Source organism: Bos grunniens, chromosome 23 (assembly GCF_055505025.1).
Source record: "Bos grunniens cultivar Pamir isolate PY7600 chromosome 23, Bosgru_T2T1.0, whole genome shotgun sequence".
NCBI lineage: Eukaryota > Metazoa > Chordata > Mammalia > Artiodactyla > Bovidae > Bos > Bos grunniens.
Window position 1 is genome coordinate 4,711,155 of NC_141187.1, and position 12,175 is coordinate 4,723,329.

Sequence of the window (12,175 nt, forward strand, 5' to 3'; positions counted from 1 at the left end):
TAGCCCGGAGCCAGTGAATCCCATAAAATCACACTTGAAGTTTGTGTGTCTTTGCTTATGGGCTCTGGTCTGACTTTTAGAGGTGTCCGTGAGCCCCAGACAGTTAAAATCACTGGGTTAAATGGTTGTTTCTTTCTATAGCCTTTGATATTTTCTCTGACCCTTGATGTAGTATCTTCTCCCTTTCAGTAATCTTTTTGTATACTGTTTGTTTTACGTTAAAAAATTATAAGGAATAAAATTAAATTCATTCATAGCATTAGTCATCACCCAGAGATAACTGCTGTTTACACTCTGGTAGATAGTTACCTGTCTGCCTATTTGTCTAGATATCATCTATCTTTCTATTCATTTCCACATACACACACACACACACACACACACACAGACTTTTTTTTTAATAGGAATCATTCTGTATGCACCCTTCCCACTTTGCTAAATGTAGATCAATAACATTTTTGTTTAATTGCTGCAAAGTAGTCCATTGTATGGATATACTGTCACTTACTTAATGAATTCCCTATAGACAGATATTTATATTTTAACAGGAATCAAACCTTAGGCAACAGGAGCAGAGCAGGAGGAACTTGGGTCTTTTCTGGTCCCAAGAGTTCTCTTCCTTTGTCTGAACTTTAAGCCCCACATCGAAGGCGAGGCCTGGACTTTGGGTCAGAAAACACATTTGCTTTTTCCAAAAGAAAGGACTGTACCCCCAGCTCTTTCCTTTAACCCCCATGGCAGAGTTGTGAAGTGGCAAGTCATTTCAAATCAATAAAGAATAGTTTTGGAGGGTCAGTCGACTTCAAAGCAGCTTCATTTGAATCCATTCTCAGGAAAAAGAATATATATATATATATATGTATAACCGGATCACTTTGCTGTACATCTGAAACTAACACAACATTGTAAATCAATTGTACTTCAATTTGTTGCTCAGTCACTGCCTTGTCCGACTCTTGGCAACGCCACGGACTGTAGCAGGCCAGGCTTTTCGGTCCTTCACCATTTCCCAGAGTTTGCTCAAATCCATGTCCATTGAGTCGTTGATGCTGTCTGACCATCTCATCCTCTGCTGCCCCCTTCTCTTTTTGCTTTCCATCTTTCCCAGCATCAGGGTCTTTTCCAGTGAGTCTGCTCTTTGAATCAGGTGGCCAAAGTACTGGAGCTTAAGCTTCAGCATCAGTCCTTCCAATGAATATTCATGGTTGATTTCCTTTAGGATTGACAGGTTTGATCTCCTTGCAGTCCAAGGGACTCTCAAGAATCTTCTCCAGTACCACAGTTCAAAAGCATCAATTATTCAGTGCTCAGCCTTCTTTATGGTCCAACTCTCACATCCATACAGGGCTGCTGGAAAAACTATAGCCTTGATTGTACAAACCTTTGTTGGCCAAGTGATGTCTTTGCTTTTTAATATGCTTTTTAGGTTTGTCATAGGTTTCCATCCAAGGAGCAAGTGTCTTTTAATTTCATGGCTGCAGTCACCATCTGCAGTGATTTTGGAGCCCAAGAGAATCTGTCACTGCTTCTACTTTTTCTGCTTCTATTTGTCACGAAGTGATGGGACTAGATGCCATGATCTTAGTTTTAAGCCAACTTTTTCACTCTCTTCTTTCACCTCATCAAATATTAAATAAAAAAGAAACAGAAAAACAATTATCAATGGTTCATCCAGTTTGCCTGATATTAGGAAAGGACAGGTGAGTGGTGGAATTTTCAGCCTCCCACCTGGAACACTTGATTTAGAAAGTCTGCTTGATTCACTGGCATGGATGCCACTGACATTAGAAAGAATGCAAATTTACTAAGATTCGAAATATATTTTCCCCAAATTTGAAGACAGAAACCATAGACAACCTTCATTGATTAAAATAAAAGCATTCATTTAATCACACACTTAAAACCTAAAAGACTAAATTCAATAGCCCTTAAAAGGTGGCCAATTTAGTCTCTATCTTGTTGGCAGCTAAACAGCCAACAGCAAACACCACCAATTAAAATAGAAAATTCAAATTCAATAAAGCAGCCAGATAAGGCTAAAAAGATATAGAAAAAAATTTCTGTACTGCCGAGTGCATATGTCTAAAATTTAAAAAGTGAATTAAAAAGTAATTCTCAGAATATGAAGCATGTAAATGATAAAAAAAAAAAATCTGTTCTCAGTTTCCAAGGTTCACATGGGCCTAATTTTGTATAGTTTACCTTATATTTAAAGAGTGTTCATGAAGATTGTTGTGGGGAAAAACCAAATGCTTTGATGGTTAGCACTCGAGTCCTGCAGCCTGGGAGAGACTTGGCTGTGTACAAGCCAGCGTGCTTTCCCTCCGTCTGCGTGTGTATTTCCCTGCGCTGTGTTGTTGAAAGAGGTGCTGCTGATTGCCTTGTCTTCCTTTCTCTCTTACCCATTCACCAAGGACACGTCCCGATTAGAGGCTGCACCGGTCAAACACCCTTGGGTCCAGGGTCGTAGATGTTCCCATCTGGCTGGGTGATGAGTGGTGTTTATGTCATGGCATAAATCATGTTTTGCTGTTCCATTAGCTGAGACTCTAATCATTAGAAAAATTTACTTCATCTACAAAAATCAATAATCAGAGTTTTTGGATGGGGGTGGTCCTTTAACCATTTATTCCCCAAGTCTGTCTCTAAACAACCAAATGACTACTCTCACTGAAAGAGTGCATGAAACAACAAGAAATACAAGCTCACAGATAAAAGTTGACCTTTCTTAAGGACAGGTTGGAAGCCAGTTTAAGGAAGACAGAAGGCAACCAAGGAAACCCGTTACCCTTTTGAAAGTCTTTAAGAATGTCATCCTTTTTTGTGGACCTATCCAGCATCACAGCCTTATAGAGCTCAGGACGAATTTTCAGAAAAACATGGAAAATAAAGTAGGTTGATAGTAGCATCCTGTGACTGACTTAATGCCTCCTCACAACTCTGTGGATTCCAATGAATACAGAAAATCAGTGGAATTTATTTATTTGCCTAGTACACGATTTCCACTAAGAAAACACACAAAATCTAAATAAATTGATAATTAGCCAAAGCGATGCATTTCATGTAAAATGGAAAACTGCTTTTGAGGGGAAAGAGTAAAGCCAAAGATAAATCTTAGACAGTTTGCAGGAAATAGTATGTTTGCTTTTAAAATGATGGTGTTGGTCACTACATGTGCATCAGGACTTCATGTCGGTCATGCCTGACTAGACGGAGGCCAGATCCTGATTCACTTCTGGTTTATCCCTCGTGCTTTGGGAGGTTGTCACACAGCCTTTTTTTTTTTTTTTCCCATGGATGCTTTATCTTGTTTATAACCCTGTTCACAGCACAGTTAGCAGCCTCCTTTCAGTGGTAAATGAGTGGCTCACTAGATTATCACAAACTTAACCCAACCAAAGAGGAAGGGCTAATGACTGGTGACTTTTCCCTGCAGGGCAGACAGCCGGACACGCCCTGCGCCCGGCTCCGCTCCTGCAGGGAGGACCGAGCTCAGGCCGCGCACGCGGGTCCGAGCCGCGTCTCCGGTTTCCGCGTGTGATGACGGGGCAGGCCGGGCCGGGGAGCTCTTTCCCCTCCCCACCGCATCCCTCCGTCTCCATCGCTGGCAGCTGTTCCTCTGCTCGAAGTTTATATGATCTCTAGAGCTCCAAACCGAGTTCAGACGTTTGTTTACTGGCGCTGCCTTTGGCTTCGGCAAACAGCCTTTTGTACTCTCCAGGTCTGCAGAAAAGGCTCTTCTCAGAATCAGCCCCTCCTCCCTCCTTCCTCCAGAAGAGTCTGGGAACTAGCTTCAAACTCAGGAAAAAAAAAATGAACTGAAAAGAACGAGGGGCTCAAACCTGGTCGGAGGGGAGACTCGGAGGGGAAGCGGAAAGGAGTCAGGACTCAGCATCCTGCGTTTGTGCTTTGTGTTTGCAACTTGGAGTGAGTTGCATTAATGAATTAAGCAGCAGCTCGTAATGGAAAATCTCGGTCCCGGCCTGGTGGGGGAGCCAGATACTATAGATTTGTAACAGGAAGGCTGTGGATTCTGGCTTCATTGTTGGGCCAGTCATCTGTGAGCTGGTGGCCGGACCACAGGCCACACACTTGGGTGCCCATCTTCCTGGAACCGGAGCTGCCCAGGCCTTGTGGCTGGGCTTGGAGCCGGGGCCGGAGAAGATGGTGAGCGCTGGGGTCAGCCCTGGGGCGCGTTCCCCCCGCCGCTCGGAGGAGGGTGGGGGACAGCGGACTCCCTTTGGGGGCAGGGAGGGGGCTGCTGAAATGGACGAGCTGACGCGAGTGCCCTGCCATTGATGCTTTTCTCTGTGTCATCCCCTGTAGAGCTCCGGGAACGCGTCCTATCGCTGCTCCATGTCTTCCTCTGCGGATTTTTCTGACGAAGATGATTTCAGCCAGAAATCTGGCTCTGCATCTCCAGCTCCTGGAGACACCTTACCCTGGAATTTGCCTAAACATGAGCGATCGAAAAGAAAGATCCACGGGGGCTCGGTGCTGGACCCCGCGGAGAGGGCTGTGCTTAGGATCGCAGGTAAGAGCGAGCGGAGAGGGGGCCCGGCTGGGGGGTGCGGAGAGGTGGAAATTCACCCACCGGCTCCCCGGGGTCCCTGTCTGGCCGGGAGCTGAGGCTTAAGGTGGGGGAGGAGGATGACCATGTTTACTTTCTGTCCCGATTTTATCGAAGGAGCAATTGGCCCTGTCTGCTAGTGACTAAGCTGTTTGGCCCTGTCTTCTGGTTGGAGGACCCGATATCTTTGAAACCAAGAGGATATTTACAGGCATCTGCGTTGAAGTTTCCTATATATGTGCAGTCGCCACCGTGACAATCTGAAAGTATTAATTCAGTGTTTCACAGTGTGTTTGCTGGAAGCTTCGTTTCCCTGTTGCCTGGGAGCTCCGAGCCACCAGATTTATCAGGGGGCTAGATTCCTGGGTTCTGGTACCCAAGATTGCGTAGGGCTCTCTACAGGTTTTTTTTTTTTTTTTTTTTTAAGCATAGCATCTCTATTAGCATCATATGTTCATAGCAGCTCCTGCCTTTGGTGCTTTTGAGGGTTTAGCCATCATGCATCCCTGATTAATTAATACATGGGAGGGACCCATGTTTCTCTTCTGTTACCTGGTGTTCCCTTGCACTGCCTGTAGGTCCCAGAAGGGATGGCTTGTTTTACTCAGCTGTAAGCTGAGCCTGCTGTGGAAATCTATCCCCCAGCCTGCAGTGCCTGTGTGGTTTGTGTATATATGACCTATGCTTTTTGAGGTGGTTGTTACCTAATTTTTTTCTCAGAAATGGCAACGGGGTAGGTTGGGGTGTGTCCCGGGGGCCTCTCTTGCAAAGGCCAAAGGCGAGGTGTTTACCAGAGTTGATTTTTACTGTGGATTGGGCCCCTTCCCCCTCCGTCTCTCCCTCCCAGGCCCCTGCCCACTCAGTTTCTCTTGCTTCCCACCATCATGCAGAGCTGGGACTTGTCTACCTTCTAGGGGGCTGCAGGGGACTAGCTCAGATCCTGGCCACCATGGTGGCCGAGAGTCCCCCGAGGGTCCCCTCAGTGGGATTTTCTGATTACAGGAAAAATAAACAGCGCCCAGCCAGCCATTCTCTCATCTGGGTTTCTGGGGCAACAGCCTTGAGCTTCTCCTGGCTTCTTTTGTGAGATGCTGGCTGGTCTCGCCCAGGCCTTTGACGCGGAGGGTGGAGGTGGGCAGGGCAGGGAGGATGGAAACAGTTTGGGAGCCAAGGGAGGGTGAGCAGGGCAGCCGGGGGGTTGCGGAGGGCTGGGCGGGCACCGGAGGGTCTAGTCACCAAGGCCGGATTCCCTGCCCGGTCATGACACCCCCAGGGGGCGGAGGAAACAGTGCCGGAACCAGGGTACCAGATACTCATCTCGGCGGAAAGGGAAGATGGTGACAGGTGGTGCTCTGTGGCAAGCCTGGGTCTCCAAAGCAGGATGCCTGGACGGCGGGAGGTGCTCCTGGGCTGAGAGTTTTGATGGTTGTGGCAGAGATGGGCATTTTGCTTTTGGTAGTGAAGGAGGGGCTAGGGGAGAAGGACAGGCACCTGTTTGTCGGGGGATGAGATCACATAAACTACTAGACAGGCAGCCAGCAGCGGCTGGCGGTAGTATCCGGTGGCGTGTACGGCCGGTGGGGAATGGAGGACCCGGGGGTTCTGATGGGGTGCAGTGGAAAAGTGGGCACTGGGGTCAGGGGAGTCTCGGCTCTGTGAGGGCGAGGCCACACCTTACTTACTGTAAAGGGTTTGCTATGAAGTTAGTGGTAGTTGCTGCACTGGAGACCTCCGAGTTATGGACTTTTAAGATTACATTAGTTCTTCAAAAATAGAACAAAAGAAAATAAAACAACAGACAGAATAAGCGGCTCTAGTATGGACGTGTACTAATGACCATGTTTAAAATAAACACTGGTAAATTGGCTATTGCACACAAGTTACATCCATCCTCACACACACAGCATAGGCTGAGGGGTCAATAAACACCTGTTTCATCATCATGTGGCTAAACTATGAAGTTCAGATATATTATGTGTTAAACTTGCCACACAGCATCCAGGTAAGGGGACAGGTCATCTGAGGGGATGTGGTACAGTGGAGAGCTGGAAAACATATCATTCAGGTTTCAGCTTCTCATTTTATTAGGCATTTTCGCACTTGGCCTGAAACCTAATCTGTCTGTGAAGTTCATCCCTAATAAGAGACAGGGCAAGGGTCAGAAAGGGTGTGGGGATGTCCACTGTGTTTATTATTTAGTAATAAAGGAATTGAAAGTTGGACACGGTTATTTGTGTTTAAGGTTGTAAAAATAGAATGGAATGAGGAAATGCCTCGAGTGGAGAAGACCATATGGTTTGGGGGATCCCGTTAGTCACTCTCGTTCAATACATGTTTATTACGCTTCTGGGACAACATGAAGGTGCACACTCGGTTCTGCCTTGAAAGCAGTTCTAACCTCACACGCGCGAGTGAGAGAGTCACAGCAGGGTGAGAGGCCAGCTGTGACGGCTCTGAGGGCCTGGATGAGGAGAACCCAGAGGGAGAGTCTAATTACCCCGGACCGAGAGCGCAGCTTCCCGAAGGGCTGCTGGGGGGCTTGCTGCGGGAGGGGCGATTTCACTAGCCTGATGGACTGGTGCAAACTGGAGGTCATGTCCGCGGGATGGAGCTGCAGACACACAGCAGGGAGGTGGGTTCAGGTGGAAACTGCAAGTCATCTGTGCAGCTGAAGCCTGGGATTTGTAGGGAAGAGTGGGAACCATTAGGACGCTTTGGAGCAATTCTGCAGAGACTGGACTATTTAGCTGTCAGTGGTGCAGAATCACTTGAAGATGTAAAAAGCAGTGTGATGAGATAATCAGATGTACATTTCCTGGCGACGATGTCACATGTCTGATACTTTACAATTTTAAAAGTGATTCTGCATTTATCGCAGTGTCTTCATGTTAAAATCTGAGCCTATCATGCCATATATGCTCTCCTGATCTCAGGGTCAAGGTGAAAATGACATGGTAACATGGAAGGAAAGGGGCTTTGTTTTCTTTAACATCATAACCAGCAGATCTGCTGTTTTTGCCTGCATGATATCGTAAGCTGGGTTTTTCAGTCTTGAAGTGCTTGTGAAGGTACATGGTTGGTTAGTGATGATGCTATTTTAAATTATGGATATTTGTCCCATGTGAATTCTTTGAAGTGAAGAATTGAAAGATCTTGGCAGAGTTAGACTTGGATTTTAATTCCTCCTCTATCCCAAACTGGTTGTGTTTTCTTGGACAATTTACTGAACATTTACTTCTTAGCTTCATTTTGTCTATCCAAGGATCATGGTGGCTATGATGATTAAAGTAGTAAATGCAAAACATTTTGCAAATTCCCTGACACACGGTAAATGCTCTGTGAGTGAGGGTTGACTGATGGCCCTATGCACCTGATGAAAAGTGAAAGTGAAAGTCGCTCAGTCATGTCCGACTCTTTGTATATACAGTCCATGGAATTCTCCAGGCCAGAATACTGGAGTGGATAGCCTTTCCTTTCTCCAGGGGATCTTCCCAACCCAGGGATTGAACCCAGGTCTCTCACATGGTAGGTGGATATTTTAGCAACTGAGCCACAAGGGAAGCCCATATGTTATCTCATTCAGGCTTCTTGACAATTTTGTGAAGTAGGCACTGTTATTTTCAGGGCTTCCCAGGTGGCACAGTGGTAAAGAATCCACCTGCCAATGCAGGAGACCCAAGAGACACGGGCTCGATCCCTGGGTCGGGAAGATCCCCTGGAGTAGGAAATGGCAGTCCACTCCAGTATTCTTGCCTGAAAAATTCCATGGACAGAGGAGCCTGGAGGGCTGCTTTGCATTGGATTGCAAAGAGTTGGACATGACCGAGTGACTGAGCACACACACTCTTATTTTCTCCATTTTTTTCAGGCCAGAAATCTGCCAAAAGAGGAGAGACTTTTCCCGAGGTTCTAGGAAGTGGTGGAGCTAGGATCTGAATTCAGGCCATTTTGACTTGGGGGACCAAGCTCTAAACTGCTGTGCTTTTGCCGCTTCCTCGTGGAATACACTAAGATTATTAGCAGATTGAGCCTCGATTATCATTCCAGGAATATACATTTACCCCAACAACTACCAGTGCTGCTTGTTCCTTTTGACTAGTTCCTTAAATGAACAGTTAAAAATCACTTGAGTGTGCAGTTATTATATTTACAAAACTGGGTGCTTGTGAAAGTCGCTGTCGTGTCCGACTCTTTGTGACCCCATGGACTATATAGTCCATGGAATTCTCCAAGCCAGAATACTGGAGTGGGTAGCCTTTCCCTTCTCCAGGGGATCTTCACAACCCAGGGATCAAACCTAGGTCTCCCGCATTGTGGGCGGATTCTTTACCACAAGGGAAGCCCAGGAATACTGGAGTGGGTACCTATCCCTTCGCCAGTGGATCTTCTGGACCCAGGAGTCGTACCAACTGAGCTATCAGGGAAGCTACTGGGTGGCAATTTCTGATTAAGGCTCAGACTATGCCCTCAATGACCTTATTCATTGGGAGGGAGACAAGACAGTTTAAATTTTTTTAAAAATTGAAGTAAAATTGATTCACAATGTTGTGTTAATTTCTGCTATACAGCAGCAGTGATTCAGTTATATATATATACTTTTTTTCATTTTTTTTTCTCTCATGGTTATCACGGGATACTAGTTCCCTATGCTATACAGTAGGACCTGGTTTTTTACCTATCATATATATAATAGTTTGCATCTGCTAATCCCAAGCTTCCACTCCATTCCTCCCCCCAAGCCTGTACCCCCTGGCAACCACAACTCTGTTCTCTGTGTCCATGAGAGACAGGAGAGTTCTGAGAGACTTATTTGTACATATGTGATTTGTAAATGGAACGACTCTTACGGATTGAATTGCTAATCCTTTCAGTTCTAGGTGTCCCATATGGATCATGCTTGTTGCTTCATGAGCTAATGTGCACATAAATGCATGCCAAGTCGCAAGAAAATTCTAGTGATCCTAAAGGCTTAGTGGGATGTGAGATCAAACTCAGGTCAGTGGTCAGGATAGAAAAGAGAAGGGTGGTCTTATTCTGTTTGGAGTCACATAGGCCAATTACTAATGCGAAGTAAAGCTTTCCAATTCTAACTTAAGGAAGTTTTATCCAGAGTATACAGTGTTCTCAAGACTACTCATTCCCATGTAACAATTCATGGAAATCGGACCAGATTCACATCACTAAAAAAGAAAAAAAGACTCATCAAGGACAAAAGGTCAGTACTCATGAAAGAAGAAATAGGGAGGGGAGATGTGGCCAGAGTCATCAATCAGAGTCAACAATGAAGTGGCTCATCTGATAATAGTAACAGCGAACACGTACAATGTTGACATGTCACACGTTTGTGATATGATGATATGATATGATGAACTTTATGATATGATTATCCTGATGAAGACAGGGTAAGTCACTTGTCCACATCACACCGCCGGGTGATCCGCGGCGGGGAGGAGCGGGTGGCGGAGCCTGGTGTCTCTGGCGGCGCAGCGGCGCGGCCAGGCTCTGGGGGGCGGCAGGGAGGGGCCGCCGGCCGGGCCGGGGCTGCGGGGCGCGCAGGCGCAGGCGGCCCCCGAGGCGCGGACCCCGGCTCCCCCGCCCGTGCGCCCCGCGCTGTCGCGGGGCCCGGCCCTTCCGCGCGGCCGGCCGGTCCCGGAGGCTCCCCCGGTCTCCCCCGGAGCCCCGCGGGGGTTGCGAGCGCGGGAGGCGCGATCCGCGGCTTTGTTTCCCAGGCACCTGTTGTGGGTCCCAAATAGAAACCTCGCCCCTGGGATCCGGGCGGCGCCCCGCGCCCGGGGAGGGCGGGCCGGGGAGGGGCCGGGCGCTGCCCGCCGGAGGCCGCCGCCCGCCCGCCCTCTCGCCCGCCCCCTCCCCGCGCTCCCCCTCCCGGGCGCGGGCGCGCGTCTGCGGCGCGGCGGCCAGGAAATGCCGCAGATGCGCCGCGGAGCACCGCGGGCGGAGGCAGCGCGCGCGTCCTCCCGGCCCCGAGCGGGCGCGCAGAGCCGGGCCCAGGCGGCCGCCGCCTCGGCTCACGAGGGTGCAGGCGCCCGTCGCCCCGCGCCCGCCTTCGCCGGGCCCCGGGCTCCCCCGCGCCGCGTGGCGCCGCGCGCCGCCGCCGGGCTCGCCTGCACGGACCGTTGCTGAGACCCCGGGGCGTCTCCCCGGCCGAACCCCTGTGCGCCCCGGCGCTCCCCCCTCCTCGCGCGTTTCCGTGCCCGCGGCTGCCCCTCGCTGACTGCGGTCCTGTCCGGGTTTCGAGCGGGAGAGGGGGCTCGGCCGGTCCCCGCTGAGATAAACCTGGGCATGGCGGGGTACCTCTCCCCGGCCGCCTACCTGTGCGTGGACGAGCAGGAGTACCTCCAGGCCTACGAGGATGTCCTGGAGAGGTACAAAGGTATGTCGCCCCCGCCGCCTGGGCGGGGCACAGACCTGCGGGGTGACCGTCTCCTTTGCTTGACAGGAGCCACTGCTGCTTGGGCACAAGTAAACAGGTGTCTGGACCAGTCCTGGGACTGAACCTGGTCTTTGGGGGACGGGGTTCCGTATCGCACCGCAGGGAGGGTGGCCGGGTGGGCGATGGCCGGGAGACACCGTCGGATGGGCAGTACAGTGCGGGGGAGGGGTTTGGTTTCCAAGAGGCACCTTGCGTTTTTCTCCTTTGTAAAAAGCTCTTAAGCACTACCCATAATCATCCTTCTTGCTGGGAGGGTGGTTACAGGTTCATTCTCCGTGGGATTACTAAGGCATTGCTGACCTTGCTTGATACGGGGTATTGGTTAACCCTTAAAAAAAGGTTCTTAGCTTCTTAAATAAATGGACTGTTTCACCACTGAGAGCATCACCAAATCGTTTTTCTTAAAATGATTTTATTTGAAAAGTTTATGGTTCGTGACTATATTAAATCTATTCCTACCTATCGTAAAGGTTACTTGATAGTGTGATGGATGAAAGACTTTCGTCAGAGAGTCTGTTGTAAATTTAAAGGTAAAGGAGTATATTTTGAGATATTTTTCTGCCTGTCCTTTACGTTGGGGAAATTCTATGATAAATAGTATTGACGTTTTAGCATTGTGTTTATTTTGACTTTATAGTTAAATGAGAGGTTAGATTAAAGAACACTTTCTCATCTTAAAGGGTCTTTTAGTCTCTGGACATTGTCTTTCAATATGTCTAGACAATCTCCTAACTGTGGCTCTACTTAAGCGCTCCACACCCAGGGATGGCTAAGAGCCTTAATATATTAATGGTGAATCGTGGCCTGTTTCATCAGTTGATTTCAAGTGGTCTTGCTTCTTTTGAATATTTGCTTTGGTCTTAAACTCAATTTCTGTAAATTGAATGGGGATTATATGGTTAAAGATGCATGAACTGAATAATTAAATTCCAGGCCCCCTCCCCCCAAAGCTCAAAATCTACATGAACATGTTTCATCTCCTTCTAGAACATATTTTATTTTTGACATTCCTTTAATGCATGTAGAATTCTGTATACAGCACAATCAGAATTCCTCTGTGCCAAGGCTCTATTGTATGATACTACCACCGAGCAAGTGCTATGATATTTTAGGCTAAAGCACATTTGTAGCATCTGTATATGCGTTCGTGTCCA

At 48.2% G+C, this 12,175-nt stretch overlaps 2 protein-coding genes across 3 annotated transcripts in view; both read left to right on the top strand.

Annotated features, from left to right (window-relative positions):
- Nucleotides 1–8,695, top strand: part of LOC147346521 (uncharacterized) — a 106,776-nt gene extending 98,081 nt beyond the window's left edge. For both annotated transcript variants that reach the window (XM_086370998.1, XM_086370999.1), the window contains exons 4-5: nucleotides 4,327–4,534; nucleotides 8,439–8,695. In XM_086370998.1, coding sequence (XP_086227124.1) covers nucleotides 4,327–4,534; nucleotides 8,439–8,506 — 276 coding nt within the window. In that variant the 3' untranslated portion in view covers nucleotides 8,507–8,695. The remainder of the gene's footprint in view (nucleotides 1–4,326; nucleotides 4,535–8,438) is intronic.
- Nucleotides 8,696–10,497: 1,802 nt separating this feature from the next.
- DST (dystonin) overlaps nucleotides 10,498–12,175 on the top strand; it is a 406,366-nt gene continuing 404,688 nt past the window's right edge. The window contains 1 exon segment of the mRNA XM_086370990.1: nucleotides 10,498–10,961. Coding sequence (XP_086227116.1) covers nucleotides 10,871–10,961 — 91 coding nt within the window. The 5' untranslated portion in view covers nucleotides 10,498–10,870.